General features: G+C 44.1%; 2 protein-coding genes across 4 annotated transcripts in view; one reads left to right on the top strand and one right to left on the bottom strand.

The window, feature by feature from the left end:
* IFT140 (intraflagellar transport 140) overlaps positions 1-18,392 on the top strand; it is a 40,194-nt gene that overhangs the window by 11,669 nt on the left and 10,133 nt on the right. The gene's annotated exons all lie outside the window — the stretch shown is intronic.
* On the bottom strand, positions 151-16,702 carry TMEM204 (transmembrane protein 204). Of its 2 annotated transcripts, none has more exons than XM_072349200.1 (4): positions 16,158-16,702; positions 15,611-16,049; positions 9,556-9,711; positions 151-2,271 (listed from the first exon to the last, which is right to left on the bottom strand). In XM_072349200.1, the coding sequence occupies exons 2-4, from the start codon at positions 15,882-15,884 to the stop codon at positions 2,027-2,029; spliced, it is 675 nt and encodes a 224-aa protein (XP_072205301.1). In that variant the 5' UTR covers positions 15,885-16,049; positions 16,158-16,702; the 3' UTR covers positions 151-2,026. The 2 variants fall into 2 exon arrangements, with proteins under 2 accessions (XP_072205301.1, XP_072205302.1); XM_072349201.1 differs by having other exon boundaries at positions 16,168-16,702.

Below are 18,392 nucleotides of genomic sequence, written 5' to 3'. Positions count from 1 at the left end.
CTTTATTTTACTGACTTTCAATGGAAACTCTGCTTCTTACTCTTAGTCCACGAGGCATCATGAACTGCAGGTTTTGATCAGTCTGGGGGAAAATGAGCGACCTTCCCCCTTGCCTGGCACAAAGTCCACGTTATCATCGCTGGGGGAGGGTGAACATTCGTAGTTTTATTTATACATCTGACATAATCACAGTCATACCAAGTATTACAAATTTACTGACCACGTAGCTGATTTTTAAATTGAAATGTACATTATTATAATACGGATATTGCAATATTAGAAGAAATAATATAATGTCTTTTAAATATTCAAATAGTTTAATCTTAAAAACCCCCGCAATTAACCATAGCACGTTGCTTCTAGGAAAGATAGAGCTTTTCCAGGAGGTAATGCAGGCGAGTGAGTACAAATTTTAGTTGGTTTTTACAAACCTACTGTGAGAAGAAACTCTTTGTCAGCATTAAGGTGTTCTGTCCTGATCGCCCAGAGCAATACAATTGTACTGGAACATCAGTCTCTGCGCAGGGTTGCTGACTATAAACACGATGCAGAGTAGCAGTTGGGGTTGAGTTTCTTATTGCATCAGAAATGAGTTTGAGAACAGAATTCAAGAGCCAGCTTGATGATCACGTTCTAAGTGTGGCAAAGGAAGGTGAAAATAGCAGTAAAGAGGAGCAGCGTATCAGCTGGGAGCAACACAACAGCAGTTGGTGGCAGTCACAGCTCATATTCGCAGCTCAGCCCTTCAGATCTGTCAGTAAGTGCTCAGAGGAGCCTTGCTGACAACTTCTGGACTCCTGTCACTGCGATACTCCCTGCGTCTCAATTAGTTTTGCAGAACAATTTTTGACCTGTTGTTTTCTCTTCCTAAAGGCTGCGTACAACACCTTGTGAGCCCTTGTGAGGCTAACAGGTATCGTGCCTGATTCTGAAGGCAATGATTTTCTTTTCATTACCATATGAAGTCAATGGACAGATGTTTTATCTCATGGCAAAGTCTTTGTCTTATTCTCCAGTTGGCGTATCAGATGCAGTCTCCAATATTCTGTTAGGTGCCTCTGAGCATTGCTGGGCAGAGCTGGATGTCCTAACGTAGCACTCTAATCTGGAAGTTGCCTGGCAAATGTTAAAGCAAGCCAGGAAGAAAACTTATGTGGGCTGAAATATCAATTATTACTAATAATTTCCTGTGAAGCAAACCAGTATCTATGATTATGAGAGAATCCGGGTGATCACTTTCTGTAGATCTGCCTGCAGTATAACACTGAAGGAGATTTTCAGCACCATGTAAGGCCTGTTCCATGCCCTTGTCATTTTTAATGGTATCTATTTACATTTAGGATAAACCTAAGCCTCTCTCTTAGGGTGACAAAAGCAGTATCTGGAGAAAATGGAACTGAATTCTTCTGCAGTCCCTTACCATTTAGAACTATTAGAGTTGCAGCTCTTGCTTTATGCTGTGGCTTGCAAAGAGTAGGTGTTGCAGCTAATGAGAAGTTCCTTGAAATGGATGAATGGGATGGGGATGGAAGACTAAAAAGCCATGAAATCTTAACAGCTGTTAAAAATCATCACTTATTCTACAGTTTTCTGCCTTCTCAGGCTGCCTGTCAGCTCCAAAGGAAAACTGGTCATCACTGGTTCCCCAAAGCTTTCGATGTTAGTAAGGGAGCAACACAACTTTATCCAGGCAGAAAATGTTAGGTTGTCTCTTTTCTGTATTCTCATCTGATCTACCTGCTCCGGCTGCACCTGCTGACACGTCGCTGTGATGCTGTCAGGATTCTGACAGCCCGATATTCTGAGCTGTACAGTAGAGGAAGAGGGCAATATAATATATATAAAATTATATGTTTTATACATATGTATATAGATGGAGCCCATCCAAATAATAATTGAGGGCCTCTGCCCACAAGAGTGAGCTTTGTGATGTCCTTCAACCCTTAGTTTTAAATTATAGCATATATTTATAGAAAACTCCAATGCAGATCTCCTCGGAGATCTTTCCCCTTTCAAGTCCATGCTTTCAGCACGGTGACTCCACGTAGTCATTTTCCAGGCCCCGGCGGAACCGAGCAGTCAGGGTACGGCTAATGACAATGACCCGCGGCGCCATGCAGTCCTCCCGCCTGTGGAGGATGTTCCATATGAGGATGGCAGCTGCCAGTGTGGCCAAAAGACAGGCTCCAATGTTCAGGTAGCAGGACCATGAGAGGTTGGTGTATGGTCCGATGCGGTAGAAAGTCACCAATCCAATGACCAGAACAAAACCTGCAAAGAGTGCGAGAATTTTTCAGTTACTCTTGAATTTCTTTAGTGTCAAGATGCTACAAGCCTGATATTCCTGAATCTGTGAAGCCTTTCCCTTCCTGTTACACTGTGCTGCATGTGCTCTTTAACTCGTGTTTAAACACGACCATATATGCAGAACGAGGTGCCTTAACGTTCAGCTTACATCTGTTGACTCTGGTCTAAATTCCTTGCTCCTACTTCGTTGTATTTCATGTTTTATCCATTTGTGTTGCAGAAATGATAGAATGTATGTTCTGTGTGTGTGCATGAAAGCAAACAAAAGAAAAGGAGGGTGGAATCCCTGGGCACGGTCCTGCTTCTTTAATGTGCCTGCAGAGGCTGCCAGGAGCTTCTGTTCCTTTCCCAACAGTGAGCACAGTATTAAATTCCTTTAAAGGCAGTTGATACAGGAATAACAACAGTGCACTTATCTCGTATTTCCATCCACAGATGTCACAACGTCACTTGTAAAAACATGGGAGAAGGAAAAAAGATTTCCCTCTTTTTTTGTGTGTGAGCACCACTGATAATAATGCTTTATATCCACAAGCTTTGCTCATCCGAAAGGGGAAACGTTCTTTCCTTGTGCAGTCCAAACCCCCTCTGAATTCCATGTTGTTTGGGCCTTCCTGATGCCACTTTTGCCCCACAACTCCAGTTAACCTTTTCTGTGAAGTTTCCTTCATTGCTTTTGAATTCTAATTATGTTGTTTGCTGCAGGGTGCACCAGCTGTAGTGTGCTTATACAGAATCTGTCTCTTCATCTCTCTCTGAGGTCTTTGTGTATTTATACAGATGTTCTGCTCCTTACAGGTTGCCATCCTCTTTGCAAGGGATGATAGATAACACTTTTCTCATATGATGACAGGAAGCTGAGAAAAAGGGAGGTTGGTTGTAATTCCTATGGCAAAGTTGCAGAGCTGTTTCTTACCCTACTGGCTTAAGATTCTCAGAGGAAGGAGGGCACTGAGGTGCAAAGCAAAGGACCCATCTGGCTGATGAGCCTGCCTGGTGCATCACAGAATTCTGTTACCACTTTTCTTTCTGAGCTCCTTTTAGAACTTTTTTCCAGTTCTCGTTTTCACAGGGAGTAAAAAAAAAAACAACAAAAAACATGTTAAATAGTAAAGGAAAAAGAAGTGTGATGCAAAACCTGTCAGATGCAATACTGGGATTTGAAGTAGTTTAATTCACGTGCATTTCAGTGAGTTCAGATTATTAATTCTTGAGCAGGAACAAGCTTTGAACCTAATCATGAAGCACTTACAGGTGCCTCTGAGGGTCAGATTTAATAGTTAATAGTCCGCTTTACACTACCTTGCAGTACGCTCCCTTGGCAGCATAACTTTGCCCCCATCATTTGGCTCTTTTAGCTGAGGCAGCAGTAGTCAGTTCCCTTATGGCACTACACAGGTAAATAAATGCTGTAGGAATACTTTCAAGATTTATTTATTTATTTATTTTCCAAACTCACAGCTTTTAATTATATTGGTTATCCTTTTATTTCTTGCTTATCTATCACTTATGGCCAATTACTGTCCTGAGTGGCTGCAAATCTCTGTGCTAGATGGGCTGATTTCACGAGCATCCTTCTATCTGATGGAGAAATGAGCTGCCAGGAAAAAGAGCTAAGGCTTCCTTACAGGGCTCAAAATAAAACTATTTATGTTAGCAAGACTATTTCCCTTCACAGGCCCTTTGCCTGAACCCTAGCTCAGATGAGCAGCCAATCATGCAACAGGCTTTCTCTTCTTTTGCAGTTTTGTGCCAGTGTCTGAACGAGAGGGAACTGGGAGATAATGAGTTTCAGAGCTCCCTGACTTGGCAGATAGCAGGAGTGAGTCACTGCAGCTCTTCAGCGACAAACAGCATCTGTGCAGAATTCTTTGCAATGGGCTAGACAGGAACTGACATCTAAGGGAGAAAAAAGCATGACAGAAGTGGGAGACTTGGAAGCACATTACTCTCCAGTTTCCACAATTAATCAGGGAAAGTAGATATATAAATATATGTGTGTGTGTGTAATTTTGGGAGGCCTCTTTTATATGGTTATATCCAAGTTGCCCGTTCTGTCAGGCTAATGGGTAAAACCGTGCAAGTTATCATGTGTACCACATGGCTGCAGATCCTGGTGTGTTGATGCAATAGGAACTAATTTCTGTAATGAAAGAGAGTGAAACTGAAACGTGCCTGATGTTTTACTGCCATAGCTGAAGCAGGGTATTCTCATGGAGTTATCATCTCCTGCTTTTTTACAGCCTGCCCTGTGGTTGTTAATAGTGATGGGAATTTAAATCAGTATTTTATTGTGTTGTCTAGAATATTCCTGAAAATTCATGCAAATTTCAGATGCAAAGCTGAATCTCCCCGGATTAATTTCACTGGGAAGAAACGTATTTCAATCAGTTTCAGGTCCCTTATTGTGTATTGTCTGAAAGTCTGCACAGAGGCCAGATCTTTATTAAAAATCCTGGTGAGATTACTTAAAGTACTTTATTTTCCCATAGAGCTGCTGTTTATCTCTAGTTGTTTCCCATCTGTAGCAAAACAAGCCTGAATCGGGGGAGGGGGGCTTTTCCGCTGGGGAAGGAAACAGATAACAAATTCACTAGGAAGACTTTTGGTTGGGACAGTATTTGACTGCTGGTGGGGGTGGGTTTGGGAGAATGCTACTTTTTGAACTTGTGTTTTAGATCTGTGTACTGAACTTCCTGTTTGACCGCGGCTGGCCATTAGCCAGCTGCAGACTTCTAGCATTTTAAAAGAACTTTCATAGTCACCTCGTCCTTCTGTGGGTTTTTTTTTCCCCAGACACATGCTGCATTGTATAAATCTCAGTACTCTGATGCTGCCTTCTTGGACTCTTAGAATCACAGAATCATTGAGGTTGGAAAAGACCTCTGAGACCATCCAGTCCCATCGCCCACCTACCATCAGCACTGCCCACTGAACCACATCCCTGAGTGTCACAGCTCCGGGCAGCCTGTGCCAATGCTTAGAAATCTTAGAAACTTAGAATCTTAGAAATCTACTTTAAAAAGAATTATATATCTATATATATATATGGATTTGGCTAAAGGGCACAGGCTGTAACTTTCAGCCATCTCCAGCTCAAACATTTTTTGCTTATTAAATGAATTTTAAGTGTGTTTTTTTCCCCCCCTGCATTACTATATTATTTCCAGCGCAGCTGTAAAACCTGTTCCTTACACTTGTGTATTTATCTGGTAATATTACCATCTTTATAGTCAGAATGTGCCATTGACGCTGAGATATTTTAAGTAATTTCCTGCTGCTTAGATCTGTGTTTAGACATGAAAAATACAGGCAGCCTATCTTCTGTCTGCCGTTCTACCTGCTGAAACGTTCAGCACACTTCTGAGCTACTGCCCTTCCCATTTGCTGGTTCAGCTTCAGGTGAAGCATTTCAGTCAAAATAAGCAGGACAGTCTTCCATATGTTTACATCTTTCTGGTTAATCCTGCAGGCACTGAAAGCCAGATCACTGAGGTTTGCAGTCCACGTAAAGAACGTGCAAGTTTTGGTGCTGCAGTAAAATAAGTGAGAAATAATAAGAGCATTTAGCACAAGTGAAGCAGCCAAATCCTTTCCTTTTCATACAACTTTTAGACTTAGAGTCATTAATTAGCTTTCTTTATTCAGGAAGTATTAGGCTAGAGCTCCCTAGAATCTCCTTTTAAAGCAGACCTTGCTTGTGGGTGCTGTGAAGGCAAAAGGTGGAAGGATCACATTGCTGTCATTACAGTCAGCTGTGTTCTCCAGTGGCTGCTCTGCTGTTCTGTTCTGCATTAACATTTTTCTGGCTGTCAGCAGATCTAAAGTTATAATACTGAGAAGGAAGAGAGAAGGTAAGTGATCTAATGCTCTTCTGTTTTTTAAGGCTTAATAGCACAGACATGAATATGTCTGGACTCAGGTTTCCCCAGCTGTGTCAGGATCTAGAGTGAAATAATTCTGTCAGCTGAAAAACACAGTAGGAGAAGTTGGAATGCAAGGCTTGAAATTCAGAAGAGGTAAAATTGGAATTATTTGGCTGTAGGTGGCAAGCTCAGTGGGGGACAAAGCATTTCAATCTTCAGGATATTTGATATTAAAGTAATTTAATGCTGATAAGTAATTTGAATGAATATTAACCGTTATTATTCAGGTTTATTTCAATCTTGGACTTTCTGAAACCAGGATGAGATCTGCTGTAAAGGGTATTTTATAGTTGCTCTCCTCCGCTGTTCCTGACATTTCCCTCTACTGCCTAACATTCACCATCGTACAGAATAGGAGTCTTGGCTGGAATACATTAGCTGGGTTCTAGTCTGGCAGGTTTCTGCTTGAGGTAGATCAATATTTTCTGAAGTGCTCTGTTTTTCCTATCCTGTTAGTATGGATTTCCCTTTACAACTGCTTGGGTTACTCTGTTACCCGTCCTATGCTCAGCAGGCTCATTTTGTAACAGTCCCTTGGGAAAAGAAGCAGCAAAGAAGAGCTGTCAGGAGAGAAATTTCTGAGCAGTGACACAAAATTCCACATTCAACACTGGTTCCATCTTCACCACATTCCTTTTCCAAAGCAAACAGTTTGCCTTCCTGTTAGCTGGGAGGTGTGAGGTTGCAGGGCTTTGGAGCTGTGTGAATCCCGTTGCTGGCCCAGAAGCAACACTGTTTGCTCTGTTCTTTCCTTCCTCGTTGCTTCCTGGGGCTTTATTTTCTGTCAGAGGTCCATCCTTTCTGAATGGCAGTCAAACACTTGTGCAGGTGGCAGAATGAAGCCTGGAGTCTCTCAAGGGAGCAGAGATGGTTGGTTTGGACTTGCAATAGGATTTGGAAGATGGCATTTAGTATGCTTAGTTTTTTAAAGCAAAAATGACTTCTTTTGGAGATCAGGAGGCTGTAATGAAACCCACACAGTGCTTCGGCTATATGCTGTGACCAAAAATAAGTAAGTGGCAGGTTCACGTTGATTCTGAGCTGCATACATAAATCTTTCTCCATAATGCTGGATTTCACTCTCAATGACTGCTAGTTTTGTTTCTATCTGCTATTGAAACAAAAGGCAGAGACCAGATGTACACCAGAGTTAGAGGGAATCTCCCCAGAGCATTTGGTTTTAGGAGAAGAAAACATGAGCTGTGTGCTCACACTTTCAGTATGTAGCAGGTTGACATTTGAAAGTGTAATACATTGTCCAGACAATATTGTCCAGACAAAATACATTGTCCAGGAAATATTTAATTAGACCTAAGCATGTACATTCTAGAATGTTTGTTTTCTGACACAGATGATGTGTCTGGACTAAAATATATTGGTTTAACCCTTCACATGCCCTCTCTTATCCACGTTACTCAATGTGTAGGGAAAACAGGCTTTGTAACAGGACTGGAATTCAGTGGACTGAACTTGGGTGAAAGCAGAGGGTCTTTCACAGAATCTTAGTCTGTTATAAGAGAGGTGGCTTATTTGAGGAGTCTTTGTCATCTTTTGACCTTGAACCAACCAGACTGACTGCTGGATGTGATCACCTAGGATGGGTGTTCTGGGAATTTGTTTAATGTAAAATTTGCATTAAGCAAATGAGGTGTAAAATGGGTGCTGTGGTACTGACTGCAAGACAGGCAGCCATCTGACAGCACGGTGTAATTGTGAAGGAGGGTGGCTGGGGGGAAATAGCCACCAAAGTCATCATTTGTGCGGATGGGAGAGCTTGGGTTCATGCAGCATGACGTCTTTCTGTGTAGCTGTCATGAGCAGCCAGATCCATCTCCTCACACCTTTTGAATGCAGACAAGCAGATGAACTCCTTGATTCAGCAGCTTCTTCAGCCATTCTCATTAGTGTTTTGTTAATCACTCTGACTCTGGCTTTCTTCCCTTCTCCCCTCCCAGCACTGGGGATTTCAAGGTTCAGCTTGCATAACAGGTAATAGCAGGCATTTCCTCCTCCTGTGTCGGGATATCCTGGCGCCCTTCAGTCTCTCTCTGACTGTGTTTAAAACTGACTCCAGCACAGGAAAAAAAAAAGTCTAAAATTAGCAGCCTTGATAGAATAAAGGCCCAGGGCTGTCCACTGCACTGCTTGTCAATGAAACAACAAATCTAAACAGGGCCAGAATGCATTTCCTCTGTGAAAAACAGACATGTGGAGTTTTGGGGGAGGAGGAGAAGGAGTGAGAGTAACGCCAGCACTGCATATGAAGATCAGAGAGAGTTATGCAAAAGACCGTGGTGTATGTAAGGCTGCAGGGAGGCTGGTCTGTGGTGAGCTTGTATGTCTGGCTCTTCTCTGCGCTGAGCCAGTGCACCTGGAAGCTGGGTGGGATGCTTTGAGAGATACAGAAGCTGTTACTGCAGTCTCCTCTTGTTTGAAGTTCAGGTTCACCCTTAGTGTGGGTGGTTATTGCTATGGGAACCATATTTAAATAAGCTGGGCTAGATGCTGGTCCTGTAGCAGTGTGAACTGGAGATCTCACATTTATACCATTCCAGATATTCAGTGTTTAAAAAAACAACAACAGTGGTTATAACCTACCGGGCACATTAATTGTAATGACACGCTTTTAATATGGACTTGTAGGCAATCTGAATGTAATATTCCATTAATGACGGTTCCATACGTGGATTTTTATAGGATCAGTATAATAAATATCGAGTGGCTTTATGTAAAGAAGAAAGGCATTACTGCAAAACTCTCAATATAATACTGTGATAAAACCATTTCCTCCTTCCCTCACTCATTTCTATATACAATTTTTGTCTATGAGAATCGCCGTGGGAATTTTAGTTACAACTGTCCCTGTTAAACTGTCCTTGGACTGCAGCTTTCTTTGCAAGATTGCAAGACATGTTTGTGTATCAAAGTGCAACTGATCTTCACAGTGCAAACCCAGTTAGCTGAAAGCAAAACGTTTGTGTTTCAGCAAGATGTCAGAAATCTGTTCTGTCATTCTGCATTCAAACAGCTGCTGGGGTATATTCTGTCCTGCTAAACGTGGGAATACATTGCAATGGTTTTATTGCTTTCAGCTTCCATAGGAAATAGGAATAGCTTAGTCTGCTGCCAACTTAGAAAAAACACTCTGATATTTCCAGCATGAACGCTTCTAGTCATAGACTGCAAAATCAGTGTTTGTTTACTTTGACATTTGGGCCTTTTCGCTGCCTTGTCACTTGAAAGTTTCTCCAAGTAACCACCTTTTCCACCTGGAATTAGTAGGGATGAGTGAATTTTTCCCTAAAAACAGAAGTGCACTTACTGGCAAGCTGGAACACGGCAGCGATGGCCTCCTCCCACCACTGGGTATCCTGAGAGATGAGCGGGATCTCCACCAGACCCAGGACGAAGATGAGCTGGCCAGCAGTCAGAGCAACAGTAGCAATGAGGTTACAGGCACGCATCATGTCAAACTGCACTAGGGAAACATGAGAAGGAAACCTCCAGTTAAAATGGGATTAAAAAAGGAGAAGGGGGGTGTTGAGGGTGAAAAGAGAATTTAAAAACCTGGCTAAGCTGGTGTGTAAAACTTCTCAGTCCATAGCAAATGATTCTTGCATATCTTTCCCACTCCTGACAATCCCAACAGTCTTAACCTTCTTAACTGCATTTGCCGTGGTCTGATTAGGAACAGATTTTCTTTAGGAAATCTTTCCTTTAGTTAATGAAAATCCTGTCACTTTTGCTACAGTGCCAAACAGTCTGGGCTGAAGCAAGTAGCCCATTTGCAGGGACAGCCCACAAAAAGCTCTTGGCTTCTGCCCTGCAAAGATCCTCTGTGTAATCAGCAGATTACACAGTCAGAGTTGTGTGTCGCAGGAACTGTCCTTTTGTTCTGCATTTGTATGGCACTGATTGAAATGGAACCTTGGTTCATGGCTTGGGTTTTCAAGGCCCCAAAACAATCATCTCACAGCAAAAGAAATCTGTAGATCTCTAGTTCTTAAGCAGTCTGTGGGCCAGTGCCAATATATTATAATATATAATATTATATTATATTAAGAGATGTTGATAACAGAGCATTAAATAGAGAATTCTTAAATCTTCCTTCTTGTAACATTTATTGATCTTTTGGACCCTCTGAGAAGACCCTTGTATTTCTTGCTCTGTAATGATGTCAGTGCTTGACAGTTCTCAGCTAGGTGCTCTGCCATCGTATGCATGTAAAAGAAAAGTTATGTGACCTTATATATTTGTACACAATGAATATAAAGAACAAATGCAGAAATAATTACAGATATAAATATCTCAAGTCTTGGATAGAGACCCGATTCAGCTGGCTGCTGGATAGAATACATCCACTGCAAAGTTCAGTCCTTTCAGTGAGGCTTCTTTTCCTACTTTTCCTGTTAACCTGGTGGATGTCCTGTTTTCATCCTTTTCCTTCCTCTCTAGCAAAAAGGTGGGCTTTGTAAATATCCCTGTGTCAGTTCAACATCTCTTGCCAATATGTCACTGCTATTCTGAAATACAAGCAGCTCAGTGCGCAGTGTTACAAACAGAAAGGCTCCAGACATTAATTTTCATCAGGTTTTCAGAAGTGGCTTAGCTGATAGGATTGAATTTGGATGCACTAACCACCCAAATTTTATATTCTGGGAAACAGTTAACAAAGGATTCATTGCCAGCTGGAGTGCTTTGCCTAAGGCCTGTTCCTATTTCGACAGCAGGTTTCTGGATCTCGGTGTCTCCAGACCCCACAATACATTTTTCCTTTCTGTAGAATATTTGGGATTGGTCTTTGTTCCCATTGCACATTACTGGGCAGTAAGGCTTTGTGTAATTTGTTGTACTGACTTCTTGCTAAAAAGATAGGCTTTTTCCACCTTACATTTCCATGAGCAGTCCATGAACGACTGAAGAGCTGATACCTAAGAAAGCAGGCAGCAGTAGAGAACAGAGAGTTTGGAGCCTAAGTTGAAGTTCTGATCTCTTCTGTTGTTCAGGTAATGCTTGAATCATGCTTGCCAAGTGGTTGGATCTTGTCATTCTTTGCCGCCTTAACCCTTTAGCTGAGACTGAAATTCCTGATCCCGTGAGGGGCTGCCAGGAGTGCAGAAAGCCCCACAGCTCCTTGTTAGAAACAAACACAAGTGAACTTCGCAGTAGTAACCATTCAGTGCAGTCTATAGCGCGAGTATGTTCTTCATAGCTCATCTTTAGCTCCCAGTGTTTAGCTCCTAGCTCACGATTTAATTCAACTTCAGCACAATATGTTATTTCATCTTAAGGAGTTAAATAAGAACAGAGACCATTTAACTTTTGCACTTAAATACTATTTTCACATTAAGTAAAATGTTAAGCCTATAGCGTTTTTTGTTGGTTTTCCTAGTGAGTTCATTTCTGACAAGGGGAGAAAATTCACTTAAATATTCCAGCTTCCAAGTTGGAAGTGCAGCAGGATGACAGGAACAGAATTAGGAGGAGGCAGCTGGTGTGATCTTATGAAACATGAAAGCAATTATTTGGGTGGAATCAGGTAGGACAATAACTGAGTGCCCTTCCACGCTTCCTACTGGGATAAAGCTGTTTCATTCTATCACCAGAGAGACCAGTTCAGATTCCCCATTGCATTGCTCATTTCCTAGACCAGAAGTATCCATCTGGATTAGAAATGTTGATTTGATTTGCTTATTTGCAAGCAGCAATTCAATGTTACATGATAGCCCCAGGGTTATTTGTGTTTTGCAAAAGCAGATTAGTCATAATAAAGAGTAATTCACAGTGTCTCAGAATTGTTGGGAAGGATGATCTCACTGAACAGATCAGATGGTGCTAATTGCTGCAAGTCTCAAGTTTTCTTTCCCTATTTTGTTTGCATGTAGGGAAAAAACAGTGATAGGTGGGAATTCAAGCTGTTGATAGATTACATCACGATGTATGTATTCATATTAAGCAGCCTGAGGTGCCCCAGTACTTATCTACAGCTTCCCTTGAGAAACAGAACTTCCTAAATTGTTAGTGTGAACTTCAGTCCGGATTCCGTAATGCAGTTACCAGCCATGGGAGAGCACAGCTTCCCGCACCCTGTAGGAACAGTACAGAACCTGCACTTCTCACCATGGCTTCACAGCTGGCTGATGGTCACCTCAGCTGGAGGGTCTGTCTGTGATTGTGCTGCTGACCTACCTCTGCTTTGGGGCAGTGTGATTAGATCTGAAAAATCAATGTAAATTTCAGTCAGCTCTTAGGAATTCGTTGCACTGAAGGACAGCACCACCTTAAGCTGCTGCTAATTGAATTGCATCTGTGAGTTTGTCAGTACTTCAGGAAACTTGCTTGTTCGTGCTGATTGTGTTAGTGTTAAAATGGTTGTGTCTAACTTCAGTTGTCTTCATCTCCGAAGTTACACTGTTTGGTATCTGTTTACAAGCTGTGTCTGCAAGCTGAGATCATGTGCTGCTTCTGATACAATTTAGTCTGAATTGGCAAAGTAATTAGATTTTCTCTAACACAATGAAGACATTCTGAGTGCGTGGTTTTCATCTGGAACCTGATGCTTTGCTAAGGCCTTGGCCTAGGAAGGGATTCATCTCTTGTTGCTCCTAACAAATCTACTTCATTAAATAGTCTGAGAAGTCTTTGTACACATTTCCTTAGCAGAAGCATAGCTGACAAGTCTATCAAAAGCCTCAAAAGAGAGCCGTCTACCTCACAGCATCTCTGTGAGCCCATAGCTCTGTTACAGAACATTGACTCCAATTTGAAGAGCAGACTTCTTAAAGTTTACCTCCAGAAAGACCGCATGTTCACCTCTGCTGCTGCAATTAGTCATATCACTAATTGAAATGCTGATAACATTGCAGGTGCTAGGAAGGGAAATCACAAGCTTGGAGCCTCCAGCACTGTGAACTGACTGTGCAATAGCCTCAGCAGGTTAGATCTGTGGGCAGGCACCCATGGGCACAGTAAGCATCTGGCTGTATTAAATCCCTTGGTAGCTGTCTTTTCCATGTGCAGTGGCCTTCCATTCTTGATCTGTCTATGTAGAAGAACTAATATGATGCTCACTGCTTGACATGGCATGGCTGCAGTCCAGCCAAACATCAGCAGCCAGTGTCACTCTGAATTGTTACCTCTGCAAACAAAGGCCAGCGCAGTTCCCACGCAGAGCAGCAGCCTGGCTTAGCACTGCTCTTCACAGTGCAAGTGTCTGCATAAATCATGCTCTGAGGCTGGCAGGTGTTTATATTTAGTCCTCCTGGAGTCACGTAGTCACTTGTGATGCTTTGTCTCCCTGTCAGTGGTTATGCTACTTGTAAGAACTATGGCTATCTTGCTCTTGGCATCTGTAGTAGAAATTAGCATCCTGCCACTGGGATTTGCATTCAGTCCCTTTGGAACCCTGAAGAACCAAGCAAAGCCTTAAAAATTCTTCTATTGCTGTAGTTCAAGTTGTTCATAGTGTTCTTCAGACAAAAAGGAACAGAATGTGACCTTTGCTAACAAATAAACGAGCTCCATCTGTCCACAGGGCTGTTAGTGCTGTGGGGCTTAGGGGCATCGCTGTACTGTGCAGCATGGTCAGAAATACCAATGTTGATTCCAAGTATCCCACTGTGCTCATATGGTGCCAGGTGCAGGGCTGGGAGAGGGGAGAGATGGCTGAGCTGAACTCCTTGCCCTTGCTCATGTACAGGAGTGGTAGGCTGCCTGAGCAGGCAGAATTCCTTGATGTGTTTTGAGGAGAGAACATGGTGTGTGAGTGTGCAGTGCCTTTAAGTGTCATTTAGTGGCGTGCCCTTGTTGGAAAAACTTGGGCCAGCATCCCCCTAACTGGGCTGGGATTCTCAGCATATGCAAAGGTTTCTGATAATGTGTTGCCACTGTGAGGGAGCTCTCTGCCACCATCACACCTCTTTAGTTATGAAATCATGAACGTAAGATCAGGCCTGTATTGACAAGGGGTACAACCCTTGGAAATGCATCTTAATGTGCAACAGATCAGCTTCCTTAGTTTGTTGTGGTAGAGCTGCAGAACTGAGATTCTCTTTTAAACACTGCAGAGGCTGAAGATTTGACTGCTACTTATTACTGGCACCCACATTAGTGCATGGATGCTTGACAAAATGAGTCCCTGGACCTCAAAATCCTTCTTTAAACCAGCATTTTAAAAGCTTTTTTGGTGTTAGGGAATTTTGGGGTTATTGGTTATGGTTATTATGTTTTTAGGAGTTCTATCACATTTTGCTTCTGTTTCATGTAAGAACTTGCTGCCACACCGTTCTGCTATGAAACCAGTTCTATGGTTACCTTTAGAGCACCACACATCTTCTGAACTGTGCACCGCAGGAAATACAAGCCAGCGGGCTTAAAAAGCTGCAGAGGCCCAACTCAGTGCACAGGAACTTAATCTATCTGTTCACAGGGACCAGGTACTTGCAAAGTTTGTGAATGGTAAGCGGGTTTTTAAGTCAGAACCTGACTGATAGATAACAATTGGAGCAGGCATTCAAGTGATGAAGTTACAGGTTGACATCGAAGAAGTTTTTCAGCTAATTCTGTCTGTCGTTACCGAAGTTGCGGTGGGTAAAACCACAAATCACGGTCAGGGATTCGCAGCGGTTGACAGATTCTCTGTGGGTGACTTTTGGGGACTGAATGTCAGTGTGTGCACAGAAGGCAACGGCTGCGTGCTGGAAAACATGATGTTGTGTGGGCCCACGTGAGAGAATTCCTCTCCTATTTTTGTTTGGTCTCAGGAGGGATAGAAGAGACTTTAGGAGCATTTTTCCTTTTCTCCATATTTCAAACCATGAAAAAAAAACCACCTTTTTTCTTACTAACGTTACTATGATGAGTCTTCAGAAGCAGCATTAAAATCTCTAGAAAAAAATCCTAGCGTCTGCCAAGGCATGAACTTGACAGACCTTTAATCCTTCAAATTCATTTCCTTGAAGGATCCATTTAGTGTTGGTTGAGTTTCCCTGACAAACAAACTTGTGAACACAAGGTGCAGTTCTTTCATTGCTCAGTTCTGCAAATCAACCTACAGGTTTTTGGTCCTACCCCCAACTTTTAAACGTCTGAAACACGGATGGATTATTCAAAGTGCATTGTTCCATGTGCTATAAAACAGGACAGTGCAGTGCAGATTAATTCTTTTGGGCAGGGAGGAGGAATCAGCTCATCGCCAGAGGGAGGACATAATTGTTCTCATTTTCCTGATTTTGACTGTTAACCTTAAGAAATGTTTGGATTCCAATGGTTAACACCGATGTCAGAGCTACATGGGCGTGCTGCTGAGCTGTACGTTCCCCAGGCCCTGGCACACCGTACCTATGACCACCCAGCATAAGCAAAGAGATGGAACTTACGTTTGACTGTGCTGCGAGACTCCTGGAACCCAGCTGACTCGGAGCCCCAGCCCAGGGCTTCACACTCGCGCTCCTCCCCTTGCCCATGCCTGCTGCTCGTGCCTGCCTTGCTCCTCTCTGCCAGCCAGCACATCTTCCAGAGCCCCACGCTGCGCTTACGCCCATCTTCCAGGGTCTGGTACACCCAGTTAGGAGTAAAGGCAGCCGCATTGTTAAGAATAAGCGAGACCAAGGCGACCAACACGGCTGTGGCTACCAGTTTCTGGACAGTCATATCTGACTGTCAGCTCGCCACCAGTCTCTATGAGCAGAAGACGCGAGGTCTCAGTCAGCTGCAGCACATTGAAATGGGTCTTCAAATGGAGGCAGCTTGGATAGGATGTTAGAAGTGGCTAGAGGACATCACCGTTCATTCTCAAAGTCAACTCCACAGGCGTTCCTGATGAAGCAAATGAGAATTTCGTGAGGTAGGCAGGATAATTCCATAAAATAAGAACACCGAGAAGCTTGTTTAAGTCTCGGTCCTTCCCAGCTTTGGCTTATCCACCTTCTTGCACCTTGATGACGGGCTGGAAGACGGGGAGGTCCATTCCCTGTGAGCCGAGGCAGGGGCTGTGTGGATCCAGGCTGCAGGCAGGGCCGGCAGGGCGCCCACCCAGCGCACCCAGGGGCGAGGGATCCTCGCAGCCTCGTTGGGACGCACGCTTCAGAACACCCCGCAAACACCGACAGCCGGCATCCTTAACGCCCAGCTGAGCTCCGGACGAATGTGGTCATCCCAGAGGAGGTAGGAAAGCTTGGAGTATCCCGAGGAATCTGCTCCGCTGCGTCTCTCCGAGCACCAGAACTGCGAGTGGCGGCGGCTGCAGCGCGGGCTGCCGTGAGGAAGAGGTCTCCCCCTCCGCCCCCCCAGCTCTCCACTCAGAGGAAATGGCTGTTTTTGTGGCTGTTTTTGGTGAGCCTCAGGGCGTAGTCGACTGCAACAAACAGAGCCGCTGCCACGGCAGTCAAACATGAACAGGATGTGTTTCCTGAAAGGAAAAGACATATGGAGACTTCTAAAGTTGTCCCTCCTCCCCTCGGAGCGTCCCCTTCCCGCCTCACTCCTCCCCTCAGCGTGGGCCGGGGGGGGCCGTGGGACGTCGGGGTCCCCTGCGCTCCGATAGAGCTCCTGCAGGTCGGGCTGCGGAGCGGGATGGCGGCCCTCCTTGCAGCCCTGGAGTGGAACCTGGCGGCCAGACAGAAGTAAAGCTGGGAGAAGGTCCGGGGATGCCTGAACAAAGTCACGAGCTGCTGTGATGGGAGCTGGGACCGCTGGGCTGTGGGGCAGACGCGGCCCTGAGCCCCACGTCCCGCTCCGCTCTGAGCCCGTCAGGAGCTTCTAAGCTGAACAAACAAGAAACCCCACAGCTGTGTGAGCTGTAACGTTTGGTGCCGCTTGTGCCTTGCAAAGTGGGCTGGTGTTGTCCTCAGCCTGCAGAATGAGTTATGAGGAGTCAGCAGAGCGCTGGGTACGGCGCTCAGTGCACATGAGGTGCCAGCCGTTCACATGGATGGAGCTGACGGGAGTGAAAGATGTTGGACTGGAAAGCAGTTTGTGCCTTGTCAGCTGCGTGCCATTACCTGCAGTGAACAGATCCCTGCTGACATGCAGAGCAGAAATTTGTTGTAAGGACATTTTGAGTTTTCCTGAGACTTGTTGCTAAAAGGGGTGGAAAATGGTTCAGTGAATCCCATACAACCCCATAGTCAGCTTTCAGCCATCAGAACTGAGCCTACTTGCTGTAAATTCCCCTCCCCTCTGCGCGCTCCGTTCATTTCAGTCCTTAAACAGGTGAAGCGTGAGGCACTTTGTGCTTCCACAGCAGTGCAGCATCGTTTGTGTCTGTCTTTCCTGTGGCTGGTCATATTGCTATCCAGCCGTGTTCTTAGAAATCTGGCAAGCACTGCTATTGGCAAACGTCTATATTCGTTCTTCAAAGAAATGAGCAGCAAGGGCTGTATTTTTGTAGTGAGAGACCACGGGTTTTTCTGTTGCTTTAAGCCTGCAGCAGGGCAGCTGTTGTAGCCATTGTAGATGATTCCAAAGGTAAACCTCTTCTACCCGGCAGTAAACTTGTCTCTGCTCCTTCCCTATTTGTTGGTCACTGGTTTTTCAGTGGTTGCAGGGAGATGATACCTCAGAAGGAGCTGTGTAGTTTTATGTCCACGTTGTCCCCCTGCAGGTGAGGACTGTCTCCTTGCAGCCAATTCCAGGCTGGTGATGGTAGGGATGTTTCTGGGAGCTCCGATCCCTCCATACAGAGCAGATGGGATGGCAGCACTGCGGTCTTCACCCTGCCCAGATAACACCCCAGCACAAAGTGTGGCTGCAGAGCGATGCAAAGCAGCAATAATTGCTGTCTGCATGTTCATCCATTGTTGAAACAGTGTTCCACAGACAAGTGGTTTTTATCATTTATCATGCTCTCAGCTAATAGTAACATCAAAAGCTGAAAAGTCGGGGCATTCCTGAAAGGAGCAGGAGGGACCAGATGAAAAGCAAATGAGTTCTGAAAAGGTCCAGTAAGTTTTCTTGGCTTCCTCTTATCAAAATAGCTCTGTTATTATTACTACCATTACTATTATTACTATAGTTATTAGCTCCTCGCTGACTCATTCAGGTTCTTGTTGGCACTTAGTGATATTCTGTTCACATGGAGATCTTATACTTCTAGTACCACAATTCAACTTCACATTATGATACAGGTGCTGCAGGCTGTGTCTGAGGCACAGGGGACAC

This window comes from Excalfactoria chinensis, chromosome 14 (genome assembly GCF_039878825.1).
Source record: "Excalfactoria chinensis isolate bCotChi1 chromosome 14, bCotChi1.hap2, whole genome shotgun sequence".
NCBI classification, from domain to species: domain Eukaryota; kingdom Metazoa; phylum Chordata; class Aves; order Galliformes; family Phasianidae; genus Excalfactoria; species Excalfactoria chinensis.
This window is presented reverse-complemented; position numbering and strand designations above follow the sequence as displayed.